Here is a 27,499-nt window from a genome sequence, read left to right as displayed (position 1 = left end):
CCAACTCTCACATCCATACATGACCACAGGAAAAACCATAGCCATCTCATGAGGTAGTGGAGATTAAATTGGGTTCTACATAAAAGTGTTAGCAATTGTCCCTAGCATGTAACAAAGTACTCAAAAAAATTTTAGCTAGTATGAGTGTTGTTACTAATACTCACCACCAGGAAGCAGAGAGGTGAGAATAAAATGACAGACCACACTTAGAGCATCTGGACTGCCCTTCACCATGCTCACCCTGGGCTTAGGCTCTGCATTTGCTAGCCATGCTATCTTGGGCAGTTAGTTCCTCTTTCTGAATTCCCATTTCCTTCTCTGTCCAATGGGACTTACAAGGGGAGCCTCCTTGAAGGTCACTGAGGTGACCCATGTTGAATGTGTACCATGTGGTATCTGGCAGATGTGTTAAACAAGGCTTGGGAGAGGGATTATCTGCCCTAAGCACTCAAAGCCCAGCACAGAAGCAGCCCCTCTAACTGACTGACCTCTCCTCTAGGGCGGCAGACATTGTGTGCAAACCAGCTGCAGGATCCAGTGGCACCTTCTCAGCGCCTCTTTTGCTGTCCCAGCTGCCAAGTGTGTGCCATTCAGATCAAAACACCACCCTCCTTGATTCCAACCCACCCTTCTCGGCCATCTCCACCCACACGCCATCTGCTCAGGGTTCCTCCACCTTGCAGAGCACAACACCCTCCACACATGCGGGAGGCCAACAGAGCGTCACCAAGTTTCCCTCCCTCCCTGTGGATTCCCCGACAGGAGCCGCCGCAGGGCTGCGGCACAGCATTACCAAGGATGGGGCCGCTCCCTCCACTACTGTCTCTCCAACAGGTTCGAGCAACTCTGGGGACCCACCTAAGGCTGTGAGCACGGCCTGGACAGAGCACCAAGAATATGCTACCGGGCTTATCCTGGAGCCTAATATCTCAGTGGCCTCCATCCCATGGGCCAGCAGACACCCTGGTCTCTCCCCTGCCTCCCGGGACTCAGTAAGCCTGCCCCAGCCCGCCTGGGAGACACGAGCCACCGCGCAGGCTCCCCACCCGCCTCCTTCCGAGCGCGGGATTCCTGTCCTGCTGCAGGATGACTCCAGGGAGGAGGAGGAAGAGGAGAGTGGAAAGGAGGAGGTAGGGGCGCCAGCCTGGGATGTACCCTGCGATTACCACCCCTGCAGGCACTTCCAGACACCGTGCGCAGAGCTTCAGCGACGCTGGCGGTGCCGGTGCCCCGGCCTCAGCGGAGAAGACACCCTGCCAGACCCTCCCAAGCTGCAGGCGGTGGCGGAGACCACCGACAAGTCGGCACTCGTGCGCTGGTGCGCCCCCAACTCAGTGGTGCGCGCCTACCAAATCCGCTACGCACCGGAGGGCTGGCCAGGGAACCAGTCGGTGGTGGGGGACGTATGTGCCACCGCGCGCCAGCACACCCTGCACGGGCTGTTACCAGCCACCGCCTACCGGGTGTGCGTCCTGGCGGCCAATGGCGCGGGGCTGAGCCGGCGCGGGGCGTGCATCGCCTTCACCACCGGGCAGAGCCCGGTGCTTGTCACAGCGGGGCTGGGCTCCGCTGGCGGCCTGCTGCTAGTCAGTACAGCGCTGCTGGCCACCGGTCTCTGCCGCCGGGGCCGGACGCCACGCACCCCACCCTGCCACACGCAGCTGCTGGCCTACCGCAACCCCGCCTTCGTCCCTGTGCCCGCAGCCCCGCTCTGACAGGCAGGTGTTCACTGAGCATCCACCACCAGCGTGGAGAAGGCGGTCCCGGGGTCTGGAAAGACCCGTCTGCCTATTGCTTCCTCAAGGCTTGCGCTCCTTGGGCACATCCGTGGCACTGGTCGAGCTGGGATCCTCAGCCCCGGAACCTCTGCCTTCCCTTCTTGCTTCTTCTCTCTGTTCCCACAAAAGTTATGGGTCGCCTTGCTGGGCACCCTGTGTCCCTCAGCATCCAGCCACTACTGTCCTGTTGGAAGCGACATCTTCAAGTCATTTCCGTAAAGTTCCCTCAAGGTCAAACTCTGGCTAAGGCTCTCCGGCTAGAGATCGACTCCAGCGGATTCTCTCCCGGGCTCCCTGTTCCACACACCCTGACCGCCCCCCTCCCAATACTCCCCCTCCCCCCGGACCCCTGCCAGTGGATTCTTAACCTGAGAACCAGTTATGCTCCCTGAAGCCTTCTGTTCATTTCAGGGTATGGCAGCATGTGTACTTCTAGCTTTAAACTGCAGTCTTCTCAGAACATCTGTGAAACACAGGCAGGGGGAAGGCTGTCCTTTCAAACTCAGTTAATGCATTTCACTTAAGACCAGCTGGGTAGAGGAACCATGAACTGCTTTTTGAAGGAAGCATGTTCAAGAACTTTTCTGAGAGAAAAAATGAACAAAAGGAAATCCTCAAGGCTCTAGCTAAATGCCAAAGCACTTCTCTGCTCAAATTGCATCAAACTTTCTTCTATACAAACTTAGGAAGGAAAGTGATTTTATTAAATTAAAATTGGGTCATAGTTCTAGATTTCAGTTTTCTACATTATCATTTATGTAAGTTTCCTGTAGCAGCCGTAACAGACTACCACAAACTTGGTTGTGTCAAACAACTGAAGTTTATTCTCTTACAGGTTAGGCCAGAAGTCCAGAGTCAAGGCATCAACAAGGTTGGTTCCTTCTGGAGACTAAGGGAAAACTGTTCCATTCCTCCCCTCTCCACTGGGGTGGGGGTGGGGGGCGGGGAGGGATGGCAGGGAGCCAGCAATACTTGGGTTTCTGGGCTTGCAGGTTCCTTATCCATGCCTCCTTGTCTTCTGACAGTCTCTAAATCCTGCCCCCCTTTTTTTCCATTATCTTTTCTCCAGTCTTGAGATATAACTGAGGTATAACATTGTTTAAGGTGTACCATGCAACAATTTGAGACTCCTATGTATTGAGAGATAATTACAATGACGTTAGTGAATACATCTGCCATGTCATACCGTTATCTTTGTGTACATGTGAGATAAGAACTTTTAAGATCTTAGCTACTTTCCAATATACAGTACTAACTGTAGTCATAATGAACTTTCTTGTACCATTTGACCACCTTCACCCATTCCCCATCCCACCTCCCACCTCTAGGAACCAACACTCTAACTCTTGAATTGGTTTTGTTAGATTTCACATATGTGATCATGATGAATTTGTCTTTGTCTTATTTCAGTTAGTATAATGCCCTCAGGATCCATCCATTTTGTTCCAAATTGCAGCACTTCCCTCTTTTTATGGTTGAATAATATTCTGTCATATATATTTTTTCTTTATCCACTCATCCATTGACATTTAGGTTATTTCCATGTCTTGATTACTGTAAATAACACTACAATGAACATGGGGAGTGAAGATATCTTGAGATAATGATCTTACTTCCTTTGGATATGTACCCAGAAGTCAAATTTCCCTCTTCTTGTAAGAACACCAGGTATTGGCTTAAGGCCCAGCCAAATCCAGTATGACCATCCTAATTTTGATTACATATGCAAAGACCCTATCCCTATACCCAAATAAAGTCACTTTCATAGGTACCGGGGGTTAGAATCTGAAAAATATCTTTCTGAGGCACAGTTCAACCCCAAACAGAATTTACTTCTAAGAAAAAAAAATTAAATTTGATTCTCATGGTATCTTTTGTTTCTATAACATGCTGCAGCACAGAAACTGTGCTGCAGAAACTAAGCATATCCAAGTTTGATCTGGATAATGGAATTGTACTACATATTTCTAGATGTTTGAAGTTTTAAAAAAGCTTCCCAAAATTCTAAGGTGGGTCCCTAGTTTTATCACATATGTAACCAAGAAAAATGGATTGATTTAAAAGATCTACCAGCTCCAAATTTAAAGCTGTAAGGCAAAAGCCCAAAATGTGACTAATATAAAAGCCCTCAGGCATGTAATTAAATTATCCCAGTGCCTTTTAAAGTTTAATATCAAGATTGAATCTGTTAGGTAGAGGCACCAAAATGAATGTCATGCTTGGAGTCTGTATGCATGACTCAAATATACCTAATACAATTCCAGTGTTTTATAAACCAGCAGAATTTGTTTTATAGCAATTCAGTACCCAAAAACCTACAGGCTGTTGGGGGCGGGGGAGTATATTAACAAGAATGAGATTAAGACTTGACTACTAAAGAGACTACTAAAGATCCAACTATAAGTCACTCCAAATAGTACCAATGCTAGACCACAAGTCAGCATAACAAAAAATAAAATTTTAATTCCCCCCCTACTTTATTTCAAGTTCTCCCTTTTAAAAACATTTTCACGTGCTTATATTTTGCTAGTACTGAGACATGTTCAATGTGCCTCTTGGGTAGTCCAGCAATCTGACTTCCACTTCTCACTGCCACCCAGGCCATTAAGAGACATTAAAGGAGGTTCCAGAAGGGGAGAATGACTAGCCTCACACAGCCCTTCTCTCACCCACTTCCACTGGAGTCCATAGCAGTGTCCCTGGCTGCAGGCTTCCGTACTTTTCAAGCCAGGGGTGACTCAGCAGCTAATCTGGGAACAAGGAAGCCAGGTCCAACAGGCAACAAAGGACACACTGATCCAAGGTTGCCACAACTGAGGCATGGATTTGGCTTATAACTCCTTATAATTTTTAACACAGCTTAACAGGCTACATTTAGATAACCTCACAGTATGAGGCTATATTACAAGGCCTCCACTCTGAAGAGGAAGCAGCCGGCACTAGCCACATGTCTTCCTCTCCTTGTACCTTCCATTCTCTTAAACATGACAGTGTAGTAAGAAAAGGACTTTTAAATCAGATGATCCTAAATCAATTATTTTTACAATGTAAGTGCAAGTGACACAGCTAAATGGACTTTATGAATCATAAAACTTCCACAACAGCAGATGACCATAGGATGCTATACAAACAACCCAAGTTGAGGGTCACTTTTTTCCCAGCTCTTTTATTCCTTTAACATCTTAACAAAAGAACATTCCTCAAGTTTAAAAAAAGAAAAAAACTTTGAAAAATATACAGTTTCGTATTATTTACATAACATACAAGTACAGGTCCCAGTATCATACAAACATATGTTAGAGATATAGTGGGAAGGTACAATATAACTCACTGCCTCCTGAATGGCTAGGGTAACGGACAGGTTTGCATTTTCCAACTACCTTTGTCACTTATTATCCTGATGCAAGGCACCTGAGAGGTTGGAAGACTTCTGAATGGAAACTTCAATAGCTTCCATTTTGATCTTATTGACTTCAAAATCGACTACATTTTAAATCTCTTTACAAGTTTATTTTATCCAAAACTAAGCTACCTTTATAGTCATTATCCTAGATAATCAAATATTAATGACATGTACTGTTAATACACACACAGATCTAAAAGTCAAACATACAACTGTGCACCTAAGTTATACAGGATTTTATATGTAACCCCAGGACACTCTCTAGTGCTTTGTGAGCAATCTAAATTTATTAAAGTGACAACTCTTCAGTTTCCATGCTCTCAGCTGGCTTTTTCAATGTATTTTTTTAAATGGCTTTTAAAAAAAGACTGAAAATAACTAGAATTGCTACTTATAAATTAATCAAGAAACCTAAGATAAAAAAATCCTAAATTATAGTTTTATTTGTATTTAAAAATATGTTGGAAATTCTGTATATGCCCATGATCAAGCTTATTGTCAATGCACATTACTTAAAATTTTGATGACATGGTTTGTTCTGACAAGTCCTCCTTCAAGCTGAACACGAAAATGAGGGAACTCCTGTAGACTTCCACTGGCCCTGCCATTGTTGATGTGTACTGCTTCCTTGTTAACAATAATGGATGACTTTTCATCTGCCTTTTATCACCTGGACAGTTTTCCGGCCATAATGATAATAACTGTAAGCTGATGCAGCTGTGGTAAAAGCTGTAAAACACCTTTTATGGAAGAAAAGAAAATTTAGTTTAAATGGTAACTATAAATATACATAAAGAATACACATAATATATACTAAAGAATACATTTAAAAGAGTTGTTTAAAAGTAAAAAAGGCTGTTAGTATAATTTTTTTTAACAAGAATCTAAATATATCGCTTTTCCTTAAGACTTCATTTGAATCAATAATGTCAAACAGAATTAATCTAGTTAACGAATCTGAAAAAATAACAGCAATTGTCATTTTTACCCAGACATTTTTGTATGACAGGTGGTTTTATTTTCACAGCCTCACCTTCCAGAGGAGACACTGCCCCAGAGAGCTTGCTCAGGGCCACAGAACTATGAGTCTGGCCTGGTTCCAACTCTAGAGCACTTGTGCTTCTCCCACTGTTCCATGCTGCTTAGAGTATTAGTATTAGAAGCTATTTCTTGCACGTTTGGGGAATTCTAATAATCTGAGTCATTTTTAATACAATTCATCTTTCTTTACTTAAAATTAATAGAAATTAATCATATTCTCTTTGAAACGACATGTGTGACGCTCAGGGCTCGCTGACTGTATGCAGCTAATAGGTTCGTTTTTATGCACATATGAGCTTCTGCTTCTGCCAGGTGAGGTGCAGGTTGATCAAGACCATTTTTGTTTGACCCCAAACCTGTTTATGCCAGTTTAATATCCTAAATTCACACATAAATTTAATGAAATATACATGTAGGACGAGTTGCTATTTCTGAGAATTAAGCTAGAAGCCTTGGAAAGGCAAGGCAATCTGCTAAACACTACTGTTGAAGTAAGTAGACAATATGGGCTTCCCTGCTGGCTCAGTGTAAAGAATCTGCCTACCAATGCAGGAGACACAGGTTTGACCCTGGGTTGGGAAGATCCCCTGGTGAAGGAAATGGCAACCCACTCTAGTACTCTTGCCTGGGAAATCCCATGGACAGAAGGAACCTAGCAGACTACTATAGTCCACAGGGTGGCAAAGGAGTTCAATGCAACTTAGTGTCTAAACAACAAGTAGACAATATAACTGCTAAAATACTGGAGAAAATAATAAAAATCTACAAAGTTTCTATACTCTACTCCATAAATGTCTTACATTCTTATATCATTTGAAAAGAAAAGAAAATGAAAATCAGAGTTTGTATTATGGATGCAGTTTTTTTGCAAGAAAGAAAAAATATCCTACTGATGAGCCTATAATCAAAGAAAATGAGTTGGGCTTATACCAGAAGATATAGGACGAATGAGAGTACAATTTATATTCTAACAAATAAAATGTTCAGCATGTGTATCATTTTTAAAGCTTCTTAGCTTAGCTGACTTTAGTTAACCATTTTCTGGCTCAGACTGCATCAAGCAATGCTTTAATTATTAAGTTAGAAATATAGTTAAAATATAGAGCTTTAGTATCGGTGTGATGTACATGGACTCAAAGTATGAATCTGACACATTTTCAAGGCTACACATAATCTTAACAAAATAAAATTCAAACTCCTTTCTCCAAGTTTCTTCCCCACTCTGCCCCCTCATTAGGCCGGGTGCACTTCCTTTTACCCACTCTCCTATACATCTGAGTTTGCCAGGGTCTGTCCTTCACCAGAAAGGCTTCCCCTCAGTCTCTCTCCAACTGGACTTCATGGCTCAAATGCCACTCCTCCCTGCAGCTTTTCCTCCTCTTCCTACTTGGAACATTTTTCTCTTCTCCAAAACCCCAACATAATATCTCTCATCCCTTATAACTTGCAGGAAAGCCCCTATAACTTCTACATCCTATAATTGATAGTAAGCTTCTTAAAAATGGTATCAATCAAAAAATATAGCTCCTACAGCTTTACCCAGTGTTTAAGAAACATGATTAAGGACTAAGTAATTCTAGGATTGTCACAATAAGCCATTTTGTTGATGTCCTCAGAGAGTAATTCTAAGTTAAGCTTACCACAGGATCTGAAGGTAAATGCTGTCAGCATAATTGAAAACTGGAGCTGCCAAAGAAGCCGCCACCAAGATTAACTGGACTGCTGTGTTTACCTTTAAAAAAAGAAGTCACAAATGAACAGTGCCAACCCAGCCATGTTTCAAGCTCATGAGAGAAAGGCATAACCCATCACAGTATAACACAACAGACTCTCAGCATGCCTGATGTTGTAACATCTCTGCCAAAAAAGCTGGCATTCACACAAAAGGCTGAACTTCACTAACTGGCTCATCTGTCTGCACAGCTGCCCTTTGCAAAAGGTGGGGAAGGGCAACTATCAGAAAACACCATTATCTTGAATTTTCATAGCAATTCAGTAACATTGTAAAGTTCTTTGCCTTTTTCTCATTTACCCATTAAAACAGACCTGAGAATATGGAAATAGTGAGGCTACTCTTCACAGGTGAAAAGGTCATGAGTTAAGTGACTTGCCTACAGTCTAGCAGGTTACAGATCCAAACTGAGAACCCAGATTTCCCAGCACTTCATTTAATGCTCCTTTCACTAGCAGTAGGTTAGATATGCAAGTTAGAAAGTTGAAGTGCATTCATCTCCATGAGAGAGGCTCTCAGGAGGAAATGAGTAGGTTTCCCTACCCTAAAAGACAGTATGGTGGAGAAAAGGAAGACGACAAAACCACTGGAGATTTTCTCTACTCATCTATAGATAAACATTCTGGGAAAGTAGCTGATATGTTGAAGGAAGCACCAATGTTCTCTCATCCATTCTGCAGCCAGATTACAAGGATTTCACTCCATTTTTAAAAAGAAGTAATAAAAATTGTCTGAAGAACTTCTTGTAAGACCAAGGAGTTGAGGCATTTGTTCCTAGCACCTCTTTAAGCCACTTTCCATATGGTGCTATACTTCAATTGCTATACTTGATACATATAAAAGTCACAGAAATAAATAAATAGGTAAATAAACAAATAACCAACCAACCAATCCATATTTGTAGGTAAAAATTAACCCCAGGGAGTCTCTGGTATAAGAGTAATCATCCTTTTGTCCCAAAGATGACTGGCATTCCTAACCTGTTAAACCTCTATCACACGGATGGAGCAAAATAATTACAGCAAACTTAAGTGCCTCAATAGGCATTAACAGTGTCCTCTCTGTGTGCAAAGACTAGCATGCAGTTATTGTCCTGAAAAGGGCTCAGGACAACAGATAGATAACTAAGAGCAGGAGTTGTTTATTAGTGAATAAAACTTTCTCCTATCTCTTTCCATGTAATTGCATGGATATTGCACCTGGGAGGGGTGGATAATGAAAGCAGAAAGAAATCTTCATACTCTCTTCGTGTCTCAATCAATATGCAATCATACTTCTACTTTCTCCACCTCCCCTATGTGATGGCCCTAATACTTCATTCAGAGACTTGAATTCTTAGACCACCAGACTACTATCATGAAACATACATGTATACTAGAGCTCCAGAGAGCCTGGAGGACAAAAGAACAGGGTTGATGCCTCCACTCTATCCACTATGGTCAATGCATTAAAATCTATCTTATTTTCAGCTGCTCCAGACTGAGGTTTATACTCATTCTAATAATCCACAAGGGAATAATAACTTAAAAGGATGTTGTGTGTCTCTTACCTTACTGATGAAGGTTGGTTTTAACCTAGCAGTGGCATAACAAGGATTGAAATATTTAGAAAGTGTTCGCTGGCAGAGGACAAAAAAAAAAGGATAAACTTTATTCAATGTATTAAGTTTAAAATAAATATATTGCTATTATTAATATATGTAACAGTTACTGAGTGTATACCACATGCCTGGCTATATGCTAGATCTATCACAAAGTCTGGCTGATGACATCTTTTTACTAAACAAATCTCCCTCATCACTGTTTTTCCTTTATAGATTAAAAAATCAAAATGAATAAAATGTTGACATTTTCACTGGACTGGGAATCAAAAGATGAGGCTGTTATGCTCATGTAGTGATTATTAGCTAAGTTATGCTTATCTGCTCAAATATTTGTAAAGCCAATGAACAAAAGTGCAAACAAATTATCCTATGCTTATAAAACTGTAATTTTTAAAAACCAGTTCTAGAGAATCCATAGTAGAAGCTAAGTTACACAGGAAAGGGTGCTTAGTCACACAAAACACTCTTAAGAAGGGACTTCCCTGGTGGTCCAGTGGCTGAGACTCTGAGTTCCCAATGCAAGGGGTCGGGGTTCAATCCCTGGTCAGAGAACTAGATCCCACATGCCACAACTAACAGAGCCTACAAGCTGCAATGAAGATTGAAGACCCTGCATACCACAACTAAGGGCAGCACAACCAAATAAATATTAAAAAACAAAAAAACAAAAAACATTCCTAAAAGAGTTTGCTGCTAGGGACAGGACTAGTTGGCCTGAGTTTTATGGGCTATCAACTAAAACGACTTGGACTTAAAATAAAAACATGCTTTAAAAAAATGTATTAGTCACATGTTCACTGAACAGCTACTATAACGGTGATTCAAAAGCAAGATGATAGTCTGTTTTCTTTAAATTCCTAGTAAATGGATTAAATACATAATTGTCATAAATTATTCCCATAAAATCCCATAAAATTCTCATGAAAATCAGTACACTATAGTGTTTTTTTTTCCTTTTGCCTTAAGATACAAATACTACTAAAAAACATTTTTTTGAAACAAACTCACCGGTGTTGGAAGAGTTCGATACCTGACATAAAACACAGCAGCAATCAACATTACATCTCTTGAAATTATCATATAAGTAAGTGGAACTGAAAATCAAATATAAGATAATTTTGATTGGAATTCTGAAAATTATTTAGACATTACACATAACATAAAGCCTTACCATTAACTGGTGTTTCACCTAAGTAAAAATTTTATAATAAACATTTATTGATGCCTGTCTAGGGTCCTTACCATGAACCAGTAATTTTTATATTCTTTTACCTGCCTTCAGAACAAGGTGAAAGACAGATTATGTTTTTAAGTTGTAATTATCAGTGTCAGCTCTACTCAGCCACCACCATTTCCTTGTTACTTCTCAGCTTTATAAGCTTGGAAAAAGATAACCTCACTATAATTACATGGAATGAGACTGTAAACAGGTTGGAAAAGATGTCAGGACTCAAGCCATTCTGACTTTCAAGAACTGACTGTTTGCTTCTGTAGTCTAGATTATTTTATGGGTAGTCTAGATTATTTTATGAACAGCAAATTTTGCTATATGTACCACTTGTGGAGAAACAATATCTTCAATTTTGCCTGGCCAGTTCCTATCCAAGCAATTTCCATTTTTCCTTCTGCTCATTCAGTCAATGAATTCTAACTAAACATGAACTCAACTTGTTTTCTCATTATTCCTAAGATCCTACAGGATGGCCCCAGAGCCAGAAGAAGGACATTTTAAATGGACACCGAAGGAACTCCTCCTGCTCCCCTGTTCAGTGAGAATGGGGGGGCAGAGGTCTTGTTTCACTTAACATCCTTCCACATCAAAGGAAGTTTTAACCATGACTATAAATCACATTTTATTAAAAAGAAATATTTTTTAAAGGAAAAAATCTTGAGGCTAACACTCAGTTCAAATTGTTTCATTTAGTAAAATAAAAGGATCATGCATAGCCCTTCCATAATACCTTCAAACAGCTCTTCTTGAATTACCTTTAAGGCTATCCTTATGGTCTGCTCCAATTCTGACATTCTATTGGTTCAGCAACTTAAGAACAATCTCACTAATTAATTACAAATTTAAAACTTAAATCTCTGCTGGTTGTGGCTGTTATATACATATAAATGTTGATCTATGGTGTAGTACTTCATGACAAGATGATTCTAAAGAGAAAATGCTTATCCACTCAAATCACGGCATTTAAAGCATAAAAAAGACTCCACTGTATGAACCAAATAAAAAAACAATCCAGTCATGATTTTTAGCAGGGTTTTTGTGCCTGTAAACCCAACTTTTCTATATAGCAATAATCAGCTGCAAAATCAAATAACAGAGTTTAAAATGCAGCAAACTCATGCAAATTATATATAGTAAACACAACATTACAGGAAAATAAACATCTGTTATTGTAGTTCATCACCACAAGTGGAAAAGAATATAAATAAGAGGTTTCTACAGAAGAACAGATGAGGTGATTCAATATACTGCAAAGCAGTGGGTTCTAGTTTTCTTAACTACCAAAATTACCATTTATTGAGCATCTGGCACAATTTAAGCATTATATACATATTATGTCATTTAATCTACATATCATCTCCATGAAATGTGAACCATCATTATCTCCATTTTACCAATAGGAAAACAAGCCTCAGGCAGATTATATATCCTGGCCAAGGTCACCAGTTAGTCAGTGGTACTGCAAAATGCATCTCTGGACTCAGTTCACCATCTGTCAATCTGTCTGACAGAGGAAAGGACTGCTTAAAAAACCAAGTGTTCCCCAAACTAACTACTCATCACAGAATCACCTCATAAAAGTTTTGTAAAAGCATAGATGAAAGCTCCCTGGGGGTTCTCAATACAGCCAGACTGAGACCGGGGCTGCAAGGCCTCTGCCAACTGACAGCCTGTATACTGTACATACAGGCTCTTATCTTTCATTCGAAGGGCAACTTTGTCCAGTTCCCTGGTTTTTGAATCTCCTAACTGTTCTTGCCTTCTTTCTCAGTCTTCCCTTCCGTTTTCTTCCAGGGCTAAAGCAGCTTTCCCTTTGTCTATTAGAGTACGACAGCATGTTAGTGGAGGTGTAAAATGTGTCAGGGAATGCTCCAAGGTTTTCTTCTCTATTTGCTAATTCTGTCTGAAATACAGTTTCTGCAACAAGGAAGTACATCATGGGCAAATTTATTAGTGTTAACAGGGAAATAATAAAATCAAGTCACTTTTACACACAAAGTGATCATTATCAATAGCATATACTGTTGCACTGAAAATTTAACACACAGCCACACTCATTTGTTTATGTATTTTCTATGCTATTTTCACACTACAATAGCAGACTTGAGTAGAAGCAACAAAGACCACATGACCCACAAAATTGGAAATATTTATTCACTATCTGGCCTTGACTGAAAAAGTCTGCCAACATTTGTTCTACATGCTAACCTCTAAATCAGGACCTCCACAATCTCTAAGGAGCAGATACAGAGCTCCTATCTACAGAACAGACTTACAAGTACTGAAAATTCAGGGCCATGTCTGGTCCCTCCATGTCTGTTCACCCTGGAGGGAATGATACCACTCCATGAATTCCACCAAAGCTCAGAGAGCACCCAGTTAACATTTTACGAAGTGAGTAGCCAAGGATCAGTAGCCATTTTAACAAAGCCTCCATCATAAAAGAGAGACCAAAACAAACAGGAAAAAAGAAAGAGTACACACACACACACACACACACATAAACAGAAGATATCCTGAAATGATGATATTCACCTATGATGTAAGAAAAGGACTTTAAAAAAAAAAAAAAAGAACACATAGAACAAGAGCTCTTGGAAATTAAAAATGACATCAATAAAAATGTCAATAAAGGGATAAATGACAAAGTTGAAGAAATCTCCCAGAAAGAGAATAAAAGAGAGTTTCCAATAAGAGAATCTAGAGAGAAATGTTTAGAACTGAAGAATAAGCTTTCAGACTGAAGGGGCCTTCTCATTACCCAGCACAATGGAAGACAGACTCTAGAACATAGACTATTGTAAACTCTCAGGCCAACAAGGTTAAAAAAAAAAGGTCCTCAGGTTCAGCTTCTGTTAATATCTGAGTAGGTAGTAATTCTCCTGCTAACACAACTAAAGACCATTTTTTAAAAAAACTTGAAAGTGAAAAGCTTATAGGATGCTAAGAAAGTATCACAATGAGAACTTGAGAAAATAAGCCTAGGCACTCAGAGCCACTGTCTGTGACCCTAGAGAAGTAAGCAACAAAACCAAATAAAACAAAGGGGTTTTGGCAGCTTTATGTGACGGCGGAACCGTAGTCAAAGCCCAGAGTCCTCAGGTTGGGCAGTGACAAACCACTTCCTAGCTTTAAGCTAGGATCTGAACAAATACTCCCACAGAGTTGAGAGAGGAGTTGGCCCTAAGTAAACTAAACCTTAAAAGAATGTTTTATCTGGCCATCTAGGTAGTCCCAGACTATCAGCATTCCTAGACACCTGGCAGAACTGAACAAAAATTTTCTTCCAGAGAGTGATGCCATCATCCTATACATCAAAATATTTCTCCAAATTATTTTAAAATATTAATACAGTGTCTAACAGTTTAAAAATACCAAAGACGTAAGATACCATGAGTAAAAATCAATAGAAACAGACACACGAAAGAGACTCTCAAAAGATATTATAAAATTAAAGCTTACTATGTTCAGAGGGCTATATATAAAAATTAAAGGGACATACATGAAAATTTCAGCAGGAAACTGGAAACTATAAAAGATGATTTGCTAAGTTTGAAGAAGAATAAAATAGACAGTCTATAACAAAAAAATACAATAGAAGAGTTAAATGAATTTGGCTCAGCTGACAAGAGACGCAGTGCAATGAAAGAGTGTGCTTCAGCTTCATTAGTCATCACCTAGAATGGAGTTTAGAAAAATAAAATGAGTAGGTAACATGCAGAAAAGAGGCTCAGACACTTAAAGAATACAGTGAGATCTAACACAGATACACTGCAGTCCCAAAAGGAGAAAAACAGGCAACAATACCTGAAGACTGGGCCTCAGAATTTTTTACAACTGATTAAAGATATCAATCTATACATTAAAAAGCCCAACAAATCACAAGCAGGATAAATAAAAAAGAAAAATCACACCAAATACTTTGAAACTATGAAAAACCAAAGAGAAAGAAGAAATCTTAAAAGCAGCCAGAGTTTAAAAATATCTTGGAAAATGAAATGAGTTAACAGTTGATTTCTTATTACCAACAACAGAAATGAGTAGACAATTGCACGGTATTCTTGTGGGGAAAGTAAGATCCCACACACCATGGAGCAACTAAGCCCATACGTAACTAGAGAGTCCACGTGCCACAACCTAAGATCCCACATGACGCAACTAACGTGACACAGCCAAACAAATATTCAGACTGTATATAGACAAAAGCAGGACCGAACATATGGGTCAAATGAAACACAGAGTAAAATGGAAGACTGCTACACAAATAGCAGTAATCATAGTAAATGGATTAAATGTTCCAGTTGAGAGAGAAAATATTTTTAGACTGGCTATATTAAAAGCCTATTATATGTTATTTACAACCAATACCTAAAATAGACGTAGACAAGTTGAAAGTGAAAGATTTATTTATCATGCAAACACTGGCCAGAGATAAGCTAGTGTAGCTAAGGTAATATTAAAAAAAAAACAGACAAAAGCAAAAATCATTTCTAAAGATACAGAAGGTCACTTCAAAATAAAATATTCAATTCACCAAGAAGACATAACAATTTTACTTTATATGTACTTAACAGCATAACTTCAAGAGACACAAAACAAAAGTCAGAGCTCAAAAGAAAAACTAATGGAAAACTAGACACAGCAGGAAACTTCACTCTCTCAGTAACTGACAGAAAAGCAGACTAAATGTAAAAAATGTCAGTAAAGAAATAAAAGTAAAATAAAAAAAGAAATAAAAGTAATTTATTAGCACTAAAAATTTGATGAAATGGACACACATAGACCATCACACCCAATGATCACAGAATATACATTCACTCAAAAAATGCCTAAAAATTTTGTTTATAAGATTTTACTGTATACTGGACTGAGGGGCTGAAAATCACAGAGCATGTTCTTTGAATACAGGTAATTATGCCCAAAATCAGTAACAACAAAAATTGTTAGAAAATCCCACAAATTGAGAAATAAATTTTTATTAACTCCACAGGCCAAAGAAAAATCATAATAGAAACAGATTACTCTGAATTCAGATAATGATAAGAACACAAATATCAACATATGAGAAACAGTGAAAAGGAAAATGCAAAATGCCTTAAATGGAAACATTAAAAAAGTAAAGCTGAGGGAATTCCCTGGTAGTCCAGTGGTTAGCACTCCATGATTCCACTTAGGGGGTACAGTTTCGATTCCTAAGCAGGGAACAAAGATCCCACCAGCCATACAGCATGGTCAAAAAAAAGAATGAGTTAAACATTCATCTACAGCTGCACTGTTCAATACAATAGCCAGCAGCTACATACATAAAGCCCTTGAAATGTGTCTAGTCTGAACTGAGATGCTGTAAGTACAAACCGCACGCTGGCTTTTGAAGACAGGGTATCAAAAAAAAAATCTCATGAATGATTTTTATCGTTTATACAAAGAAATGACTATTTTTGATCTAGTGGATTGAATAAAATGTTATTAAGGGGAGGGGGTAGCACAGGCAGCAATGCATGTGCAGAACATGCTGTCTCCACTGCAGCAGAACAATCACACACACACACACACACACACACACACACATACACACACACACATTTCACCTGTTTCCCTTCACTATGAATATAACTACTAAAAAAATTTTAATTAAATCTATGGTTCCCATTATATCTCTACGAGATAGGACTGATCTAAAGGATTTAGAAAAGAACATCGGAGAAAAGCCAAAGGATGACACAGAAATAAATCAGAGAAATTTGACAAAGCTCAAAGTTGGTTCTTTGTAAAGATTCACAAAACTGACAAACCTCTGGCAAGACAAGTCAAAGAAAAATAGGGCAAATAACTAATAATTAGAATGAAAGGGGGGACACTACATACCCTACAGACATCAAAAAGTTAATGTGGATAACTTTAACTTATAAATAGCTTATGGTAATTTTTTTAAATGTCACTGAAATGAATCAAGTTCCTAGAAAAACATCATAACTAACAAGACAAACAAAAGATGAACCAGAAAAAACTGAACATATATATATTTTTAAAAGTGAATCAATTATTTTAAAGTGTTTTCCCAAAGAAAACTCCAGGAAGCAATGGCTTCAACAAGTTCTACCAACATTCAAAGGAATAACTGAAATCTCACACAAACATTTCCCAAGAATGGGGGGTCGGGGAGGAAGTACACTCCCTAAAATTCATTTTATGAGATTAGTATAAAACTTGATATTAAAACCTAACAAGGGCATTTTTAGGAAAGAATGTTAAGCCAATTTTATGAATCTAGATATGAACTGACAAAATATCAGTAGTAAACCAAATACAGCAATATCTTCAAAACATACCATGATCAAGTTGGATTTATAACAGGAATGTCATCAGGTTGATTTAATTTAGAAAATCAATAATGTAATTCACCATACATTAAGCTAAAAGGGAAAAAATATAACTACCATAATACATGAAGAAAAAGAAATTTCATAAAATTCAATATCCAACATAAAAAAAACTTCTGAGCAAACTCCCTGTAGAAGTGAACTTTACCCTTACAAAGGGGTTCTACAAAACTCTACAGGAAATGTCATATTTAATACTGAAATATTGAAATCTTTCCTTCTGAGGCTGAAAATAAGACATAGACACCACTCTTAGTCAACACTGCACTGTGTACTATAGTGAGGCAAAATTTTAAAAAGATAAAAGTGCTGATGAAGAAACACACTGTCATCAATTATAGACAATACATAATTGAGGATGCAGAAACTCCAAGAGAATATACATTTATATTATTAGAATAAGAGTTCAGCTTTTGCTAGACACAAAAATTAACATTAGAAATGGATCTTATAAATAAGCAGCTATGACAAAATGAAATATTAACAGAGCTACATTTACAAAAGAATCAAGAATTATCAGTTACCTAGGAATAAATCTAATAATTACTGATTACTTCTCAAGAAATAACTAACATTTTGACATATTAACAACCTAAATAGAGTATATACAATATGTTTGCGGACTAGAAGACAGCATTATAAAAACGTCAATTCGTCTAAATAAATCTGTAAATTCAATGTATCCCAATAAAATCCCAACAAGTTTTTTTCTGGGAAACTTGAAAGCTGATTCTAAATCAAAATGCCAAGAGGTAAGAATATCAAGATAGAAAAACTTGTTCTATCATATATGGAGACTTTAAGCAAAGTAGTAGTAATTAGGGACAGTCCTGAAACAAAGACAGACAAATCAATGGGGAATAAACTAGACAACCCAGAAAAGGATTCATGTATATATGTAAATGGTTTTTTAATAAAAAGTGCTGGGATGGATAATTGAGTGTCCAAAGAAGCAGTTAGAAAATTAATCTGAGAGAATTTTTTTAAACCATCAACTAAGAATAATGTTAAAAAAAGAATCTTAAAAGTTTCTAATTCAAAACATAATCACATATAAAGGAAAAGGTATCAGAATGGCATGAGACTCCTCAACAGCAAGATGAAATCTGGAAACCTATAGAACAAGGTCTTCAAAATTCTGAGCGAAAACAATCTGCAACTGAAAATTATACCCCTTTTGAATTTCAATCAAGTATGGAGGGTAGAATAAAGACATTTTAGACATCTGCAGAATAAAGCCACGGTATGCCTCTAAAAGCTTGCTGCCATGCTGCATCCGAGCACAAGAAACAACCGGAGACTGCACTCCACACGGGAGCCATGGGAGCCATGGGAAACACAGACCCGACACAGGAGACTGAGAACGGAAGCGCCCAGAATGATAATCAGTGACAGTGAAGGCTTGAAAAGCAACCTACACCAATTACACCAACATTATCCATAATGCCAAAACCTAGAAACAGTCTCTACTTTCCACAGGAAAATACCTGGCTAACCTTTGTGTAAAACAATACAACAAAATACAAAGTAACTCTGAAAAAGCTTCATGGGAAGCATGAAAATACACACACCACACAATAATCTTAATTACGAATGTTAACAGAATGCTCCTTAGGATCTTTTTTCCTACAAATTATCTATATTATTATAGCATACTCCTGCCCATTCAATACTCCCAACCATATACACACCATAATCATGACTTTCAAAGAAGCACACAAACAGTTTAATTCATTTTTAAATTTGGTCATGCAGATTTAAAAGCCTAATGATGGAGGAGAAAAAGAATCTCTAGATTGAGAAGAATGTACTAGACTGAAACACCACTACACTTCTTCCTATCAAATGTCAGTAACAGCATGGTACTGAAGGAGCAAGTGGCAGTTTCTTTGTTTTCAATCCTATTTCTAACTCAGAAATAAACAGTTTAATCTGCACCAAAGGATAAAAACAGAAACACAGCTGAAGCAGAAAATGAACAACCCAAAAAGCAGTACAAAATACAAAAGATCATAAAAGTTTGTTACAAAGAGTATTCAGACTATGTACAAACTACATGATAATTGAAATTGCATAATAGTGTCTAGTAATAATAATAACAAAGTGAAATTTTATAGACATCTCTAGGCCTTCAGAACTCTCATTTATTAAACTGTACTTAGTAAATAAGATGACTCAGGAAAACTTTAAATTCTCAGCTACACACTGAGAAAATTTAATAGTTTCAAAAGATTCTAGGATAATGTAAATTGGCACTGTGAAATATGTGCTCAATTTTAATTTTAAACAATTTTACTAAGGAAACAGATTCTACTAGCATATACAAAGTCATAAATTTGAAAGTAAAACAAACAGCATGGCAAGCAAAACAGTTCAATAGTTTAAAATTAGGGAAACAAAAAAATAAAATTAGGGAAACACTTTAAAGTTGAAAAACATATTTTTGGAACAAAAATTATTTGTCTGTTAATCAAGAGAAATCCTAAGCTGACTAATGTCACTCTTCCCTGTACTATTTAAAAGCACACATGACGGCGCTCTTACCTGGAATAAGATCTGCATAGGTCAAGCTAATATATAAGATACTGATAAGTATTTTATCAGCAAGTGGATCAAGAGCACTTCCCAAAGCTGATTTCTGACTGGCCCAGTTTCGAGCAATAAATCCATCCAACTGAAAATAGAAGTGTTTTTTTTTAAATAAATGTCATAATGGGTACAGAGTAGGTATCTTGAAGATTAAAAGGTACCAGAATAACTATACTTTCATAAAATGTAGATAAAACCTCTCCTGTTTCTTACTCCCAAATCTCCTGTTTTACTGGTATACATTTAACTTTTAAATTACCAATTGGTTAGAAAATAATTTTACTTTCCTACAGTACTTTTCTTTTTCAAGGCCTTCAGCTATTTCTCAATGTTTCCACAATGCCCCTTTGAGGGATGAACCCAGACACAAATTTAGAGATTCAAAGAACCCAAATAAAACTCAAAGAAAGCATGACTGACAAAGCATAGACTAGGCACCCCCTACTCTCAAATCCTCGGCTATTTCACTACACCCAAAATAGCTGCTTTTACTTGCAAGGGTTACTCTTTAACGGCAAAATCTCCTAACTCCCACTCCTACCTACTTTTCTATAACAGTATCCAATTCTCTAAGTTTTAGCTGTTATTATGTTTAACTGTTATCATCAATATTTTTTGTCTAGTGCCACTGTTAATTCCATGGCTGACTAGATTTGCATGACTTGTACCTGAATAAAATATTCAATCCTTTGTATTTGGCCTACTTAAAATTTGATTTTCACTACTCTTGGAAACAAATTATATTTTACAGCAGAGGTCATACTTGGTTTCCTGGGAGCCAAGGGGCCTGCAGGCTGGTTTTGTTTGAACTGCCCAGAGGTTTTCAAAATATAAATTAGTTGCCAATATTTAAATATTCAAAGTCTTACCTCAAAAAATCCACATCTCCAAGCTCACTTGAGGAATGGGAAGAAAATTGACTGAAACCAAGTACTGCCTATTTTCATTAAACAACGTAGCTATTTTCTGATTTTCCAAGTCCCTACCTGGCTTTTATTCATTTTATTTAACTTCAAGCTTCAACAAATGTTTGAATTTTCTAGTCCTATTTCCAAGGAAAAAGATCAAATTACTTTAGACACAATTTAACATGGTACATTTTAAAGGATAAGTCCTCCAATTCTCAAGTATTCCAATAACTTAGAGACAGTTGTCATACAGGATAACGGTTAAGAACTTAGTCTTCACAGCAGAATGTAAGCACTCGCTCTCCTACTCACTTAACTGTGTAACTCTGGGCACAACATTTGGCCTAAGCCGAAACTGAGGCTTAGGCCTTTCCTTTTCTTTCCTTTCCTTTCCTTTCCTTCCTGTAAAAGAGAGATAATGCTACCTACCTCAAAGGGTAGGATGTCTCAGTACATAACATGATTAAAATCTATTTAGCACTCAGCACTCCGTAAATCCTCAAAAATATCTGTTATCAACTATTACTACCTCAACTGAAAACAATCTATTTTCCTAAGTATACTAGAGATAACACTAACAGAAAGAGCCTAGACCTGGGAGTTAGGGCCTCGGAAGATTCAGGTGCCAGTTCAGTTTCTGATCTCAATCTCCCATTTTTTCACCGTCATCTTCTCACTCTCATTGCTCCTCTACCCACACTGGATTCCAAGGTCATCAACACCACTTTTTCTTTGTAAATCTCTGTAACTCCCTATTCCACTCTCTCTCAATACTACTTAAATACATCTATCATGTACTTTAAGCTGATACCCAAACAGCTGAACACCCAAAAACACCTAAATGAGCTGATCAGTCTCACTTTTACATGACCACAAATCTCCTGTGGGCACTCAATACTGCCTGGTAAACCTACACCTGCTTACTATGTTGGCCTTCTCCTTTCAGCCTGCCCTTGCCACAAACTGACTCCATCCCTCCCAAAGCCTCTCTCTAGCTCATGATCATGTCCGTATTTCCTCAAAAAGTAAAAGCAGATTGTCAGCACTCCCTCATATTCCCACCTCTGAATCCCACCACCCACCAGTATCTAGGCACATTGATCTCTATTATCCTGATCCCTGACCCCAGGTCCTCTTACCTTCTGTGAGTTTCCCCCACCTCCCGAGCATCATCACTCTCTCTCTTCTTAGTCAGTTATTTAATTAATTAGTTAATTAATAACAAAAATTTCCCCAGTATATATTTCTTTATAAACTACGCTTCCTTGACTTTATTCCCCTGTGAAGCAAAGTGACATCTATTGCCATCACTACCTCACATATGCTCACCAACTCACTCTGACTGCCCCATCCTCTAGAGATGGTACTCATAAAGGTCACCAACCTATCCTCAACGCAACTGAAGCACCTTCTTAATATCCAAGACAACTTACTGCTCAATTTTCTTCGTTTCTAACCAGTTTTTCCTTTTCAGTGTCCTTTACCAGCTCCTTCTCCATTTCTCCACTTACTGCTCTTTTCTCTGACCCATTCTCTTCTTTTACCACAGCTTAGATGATTTCATCCAGACTTGACCATCTACATAATAACTCTTAAATCTGTCTCTAACCACGACTTCCTCCAACTTCAAACTATTGTATTCAAATACCCAATTGTTACCTCCATCTGAACAGGCGTAACAACTCTTTTCCCACAAACTCTGTCCTACTCTGAGTGTTAACCATCATAGAAAATGTAAACCTCCATGCATCTGCTTGTTGAAAAAAAAAAAGAAACTGCCTAGCACTCATATTTAATTCCTTTCTTTCATCCCACATATCCAATCCATTAACCTATTAATTCTGTCTTCAAAACAACTCTCAACCCACTACCCTAGATTATTGCATGCCCTCTAACCAGCTTCTCTGTTCTACTCTTGCATTCCTATAATTCCCTTCCCATACACAACAGAAATCAGGCTTTGTCATTCCCCTGCTTAAACTCTCCATGAGTCTAACCATCTGCCCAGTGGCCATTCTAGAGGCATCAAAACCTCCATGGAGTATAAGTGTAAAACCATGCCAGTTGTCCTCTATATTTAGAAAAGTGTAAATGAGGCCTCTTCCACTTAATGAACATTTCAATCTCATGTGGCAACTAAAGAAAACGTATAAACCAAAAAAAACAAAAAGCAAATTCAGCAACCAAAAAAGATCTTGTCTATTACCAAAAAAAAAAAAAAAAATTCCATTGTCAGTATAATGGTCTTTGACAGACCTGGAGACCATTTTAATAAATAGAGGTTTTCACACTTCAGAGATAAAAGTAGGGACAAACGAAGAGGTTGTGTGCATGGGGAGAAATTGTGACAAACAGGAGCTAAATTCTTGAAAAAGAGAGGAGGTAGCCACTTTGAGAGACTGTATTTGATGCACATTTGGGAATGTCATATAACAATGCAAACACCCTCCTTTGTTTATCCTGCAAAACCTTCAGATAATTCTATACCGCTCAACAATGGTACTGGGCAGGTGGACTTTTGTTTCCATGAATCTCAAAGGGAATAGCTGATGTTACAAAGGAAGATATTATACAAACTGCATTAACAGAAAATAAGTTTCTCTTTATTCTCACTAAATACTGAGCATAACTTTTCAAACATACATCAGTTTAAAGAGGCACCAAATTACTATTGCTTGTCTGGGTGCTTACTTGGATCTCAGACCAGCCTTGTACAAGAATATATAATATATATACACAACATCTGTTTCTACACGCTTTTGTCCTGATTTAAAATTTTTCCTCTACCATTTCCCCACTTCCTTCAATTTTGTTTTTGCAGGACATGTTTTATAAGCTATTTCTATTTTTTATGCAACAGGTGGGTGTTAAATAGAAATAACGTCACACATGACAATGACTGGCCAGTCCACAAAAGCCTATATAACACATAGTGCAGCTTTCTGTTATTAAATTATTTTCCAAGTTCTAACTTGGGAAATAACCTGAACTAATCTTTCCCTCCCTCTAAGCTGACACAGTGGTGTCAAAGTATTCTCTTCTCCTCTGTCCATCTACTGGGAGAGTGGAAGGAAGGAAGTATGCCTAATGTCCACCTAGGTCAGGGTCTTCTGGAAGATAGTCAGAGGGGTATGGAGCAGGAATCAAGGACCAAACCTGTGGGGAGCCTATGGCCTCCTGCCAGCATACACCTGAGCAGAGATCTGGCCTCTACAAGCTCTGGTCACAACAACTGGCCCACTACTTCCCTCTCCATCAGTAAAACCAACTGTTGCTGCAGATCAGATATTTCTCTCTGCTACATAAGCAGAAAAAAACAGTCTCAGCTTCTCTCCTTTATTTATATCCCTAAAGCAAGTAGTTGGCCCTTTTGAGAATTTCTAAGGCTTTTTTCTTTCATGAAGAAGTTCTCCAGTGCCTCCCTACAACCTTTACTTCCTTCCTTAGATAATACAAAGAATAACAGAGTCCCACATAGATGCTAATGACAAGCCTTTATAAAAGTACTAGGTGAAATGCATCTTTGAGGATTTTCTTCCAAGGAAAAGCAAACTGAAGCTGCATTATTTCAGTGTAGTGGAGACTGGGATTTAGAAGGGGAGCAGAACAAGGGGAGAGCCTTTACAACTTACCAAGTCAGTTAGCCCAGCTAAAGCAAAAACTCCTAATGCAATATTAAAATCTTCTTCAATAATCAAATAGCCCAAAACTGGGGCCAAGCCAATCCTCGTCATTGACAACATATTTGGGATTGTCCATGGGTTTTCATACTGAAACATAAAGACAACAAAATTTAAATTAAATACTATAAATTCATACTTTAAATAACTATATACACTGGAAAATACACACCAGCAACTTATAGGTATGTCACGTACCCAAACACAGACTGAAGTACTGACTATATATAGATTTTCTTACTAGAGAGAAGGTATAAAAATATCATATAAGTCAAGATTGTAATACACGACTTCACAATTAGAATTCAACACTAAAAACATACTGCTTTTAAAAATGAAACTTCAACACTGCAAATCAACTATATCCAATAAAATTTTTTTTAAAGGCTTACTTTCCCTTTATACAAAATAAAAAATTTTTAGAAGTGAAACTTCAGGAAAATCTTATACTTCAAGTAGACAAACAGTCTAGAAAGTGTCAGAAAAAAAGCCAAATTATCAACCATGGGCATTCTGGCTAAAAAACATTTATTGCAAATAACCTCTCCTCACTCTTCTATACATACCCATTAAAAGACTGCTAAATGCCATACACAGTGTTTGGAGATATGAATGAAGAGGGGTTAAAAACACCTAACTCCATAACATCATCACTAAACTGGAAAGTTGCTGGAAGAAAATGGAACAAGGAATAGTGACTGAAATCCTTGGGAAATCTGTTCAAAATAGCCACAGCAATGTTAAGATCCCCAACCAGAAGCTTAGGGCTTTCACAACTTCCCTATGGGAGCTTCATGATTCCTTGAAACTTCATTGGGAGGCAAGGTGTCTGAAGCTGGCACCAACAAAAGGGCACCGTGGCAGCTGCTCTAAAGAACATTACTTTCTTGCCAAAACAAAATCTGTTTCACGAAAGGGTACTTCAACTTTAAAGAACTAAGACACATTGCACAAAACTGGGTACAGAAATAATACAGAGAAAATGTCATTTCCTAAAGGTTAGTTTCTCCACTGAGTCAAGACTGCCAGTTTTATCTCATGGGACTATCTCCTCACAAGATAACCCTATTTAACCTCTTTCTCAATTTGTCTGAATCTTAATCTTTTAGAAAATAACAGCATCCACTTCTAAAGACCTGTTTTAAAATACCTTGAACCGTTCTGTAAGAAAAGGCAATTCTCTAATGATACTAAGCTTGTGTTTATAAACAGAACCTGGCAAGAAATGTTCACCTCAGCATGGAAGGATAATGGGGTTTTGGGGGTCAGGGAGCAGAATACTGTCACTAAAGCTACAGAAAAATTCAAATTTTCTGGGAAACAATCAGCACTACAAACCTCTACTGGAGGACCTTTTATTGAAGGTAAACAATATTAATTAAATGGACTCATTCTTGAAACATTCCAAACTCAAGTTCAAAGGTCCAAGTGTTCAGAGTCCAGAAAAAAAAGATAAGTCTGTTGACGATACTGCAGTACAGATAAATCAAACACTGATCCAGTATAATAGCAACTCACTGAGGAGGGAAGGGGAGGGTACAGTTCATGATTGAGAAAAGGGAAACACAAAGCAAAAGGTCAGAATACAGAGGGCCAAAATTCATAACAGAGATGCCCATGGGACAAAATTAAAGACACAGCTGCAAACAACCACATCATTTCATTTGGTGAATTAATAAACCAGACTGAATGTTCCTGGAACTATGAAAAGGATTCTTTTTAGCTCCACACAAAATATTTCAGTTAAAATACCTCATTAATTTCTAATTATTAAATTTGCAAACGTTTCTAAACTAAAATTAAGAGAGCTAATCTCAGATTACCCAACCAGATAACCTGTGGCATACTCGACCAACTACTGCCGTTCTGGGAAGGACTTCAGCCAGGATATGGCAACCTCAAAGCATCCAGCATTCAAACCCCAACATGCTTTAGCTATTAATGGAGCTGAGACCCCTGCCAGGATGTGGCCAACCCAACCCATGCTGTACAACTGATGAAAGCAGCACAGGGGCCCACTGAAGACATAACAATTGAAGATGTAATAATTGCATGAGTCTTGCTACATGACATCAAAAGCTCTCCCACACTCATGCTCTAATGTCTTCTGTTTGGTCAGTATTTCAACAGGTGAGCAGACAAATATTTTCCTCCTTTACCTCAGAAAGTCTTAATCTTTTTCTATAATTAGAGGTTAAAAGATCTTTTAATAACGATCTAAATTAGTTATCCTTCATTCTACACAATGTTTAAAGTTACCAAAGGTCAAATGGTAGTTAACCAAACCTGCACAAGCAAACAAAGGCCTGTATATATTTTTGAAGACGCTCACAGACTTGCCTTAAACAGTGGGGATTCGCTTCATAAAATTTAAAATGGGCTTTTAAAAAGATAAGTGAAGGCTATTTTTACCAATGCAATATCCAGAGGAGCGTCCAGCTACAGGTGAGGATAGAGGGGGAGGAGAGGATTCTAACTTGACCACTGAGACGCAAAGAGGATCAGGCTGGTACCGCTGATACTCGTCCCGACCAAATGACCTACCCGTAACTTCTCTTCAGGGAACGGTTTAAAAGTTCTGAAATGGAAGCATCGGACCTGACCAGCCAGGGCACGTTATTCGTGTCCGGGACCGAACCCGCCGGAGCCGTCGCCTCTCCGTCTCCTCCTTGGTACGTACCAGGTTGGAGGCGCTCGTCGGGCCCCACTGGCCACGTCGGGCCTCAACAGCAGCGTCCTCTCCGGTCGCGGGCCCGGAGGCTGCCTTCTCCGTGCCCGAGCAGTGGGCTCGCGGGCTAGCCCCAGGCAGCCGCAAGCCGAGCGCAGCCGGGCGCAGCCACCAGCGCTCAGCCAGGAAGCCCAGGCAGCCGGACGCGGGCGGCAGCAGAGCCCCGCGGGCGCGCCCCTTTCCCGGCCGCGCTCCCGGTGCCCACGCGGCGACGCGCAGGGCCCCCCAAGAGGCGCGCGCCATCCGCGAAGCCAGCATGACCGTGTTGGCGCTCGAGGGGGGACGCAGTCGGCGAGAGCTCAGCAATCTAGGGCACTGGCGAACCGCTTCCTCATCAACTCCCCGCAATATTGGAGAAGATCGACGGCCTCCATCCTGGTTCTCAAACCCCAACACGCTATCTTATACAGGTGGCCTCGGATCGCC

The 27,499-nt window shown here is 38.9% G+C and overlaps 2 protein-coding genes across 2 annotated transcripts in view; one reads left to right on the top strand and one right to left on the bottom strand.

Moving 5' to 3' along the window:
- Positions 1–7,005, top strand: part of LRRN4 (leucine rich repeat neuronal 4) — a 22,394-nt gene extending 15,389 nt beyond the window's left edge. Inside the window, exon 5 of the mRNA XM_027976826.3 lies at positions 500–7,005. Coding sequence (XP_027832627.2) covers positions 500–1,715 — 1,216 coding nt within the window. The 3' untranslated portion in view covers positions 1,716–7,005. The remainder of the gene's footprint in view (positions 1–499) is intronic.
- Positions 4,925–27,499, bottom strand: CRLS1 (cardiolipin synthase 1). The gene is made up of 7 exons (XM_012188698.5): positions 27,026–27,499; positions 24,298–24,435; positions 19,713–19,842; positions 10,566–10,651; positions 9,504–9,572; positions 7,863–7,954; positions 4,925–5,921 (listed from the first exon to the last, which is right to left on the bottom strand). Exons 1-7 carry the CDS (start codon positions 27,329–27,331, stop codon positions 5,834–5,836), a joined length of 909 nt encoding a protein of 302 aa, XP_012044088.3. The 5' UTR covers positions 27,332–27,499; the 3' UTR covers positions 4,925–5,833.

This window comes from Ovis aries, chromosome 13 (assembly GCF_016772045.2).
Source record: "Ovis aries strain OAR_USU_Benz2616 breed Rambouillet chromosome 13, ARS-UI_Ramb_v3.0, whole genome shotgun sequence".
Lineage (NCBI taxonomy): Eukaryota > Metazoa > Chordata > Mammalia > Artiodactyla > Bovidae > Ovis > Ovis aries.
This window is presented reverse-complemented; position numbering and strand designations above follow the sequence as displayed.

Excerpts from the sequence above, each read along its gene's own strand:
- CRLS1 (XM_012188698.5), bottom strand. The coding sequence starts at position 27,331 with ATGCTGGCTTCGCGGATGGCGCGCGCCTCTTGGGGGGCCCTGCGCGTC. Across the intron at positions 19,843-24,297 it reads TAGCTGGGCTAACTGACTTG|TTGGATGGATTTATTGCTCG; the intron begins GTAAGTTGTAAA and ends TTCTATTTTCAG. Across the intron at positions 10,652-19,712 it reads CTATGCAGATCTTATTCCAG|TTCCACTTACTTATATGATA; the intron begins GTAAGAGCGCCG and ends TTTGATTTTCAG.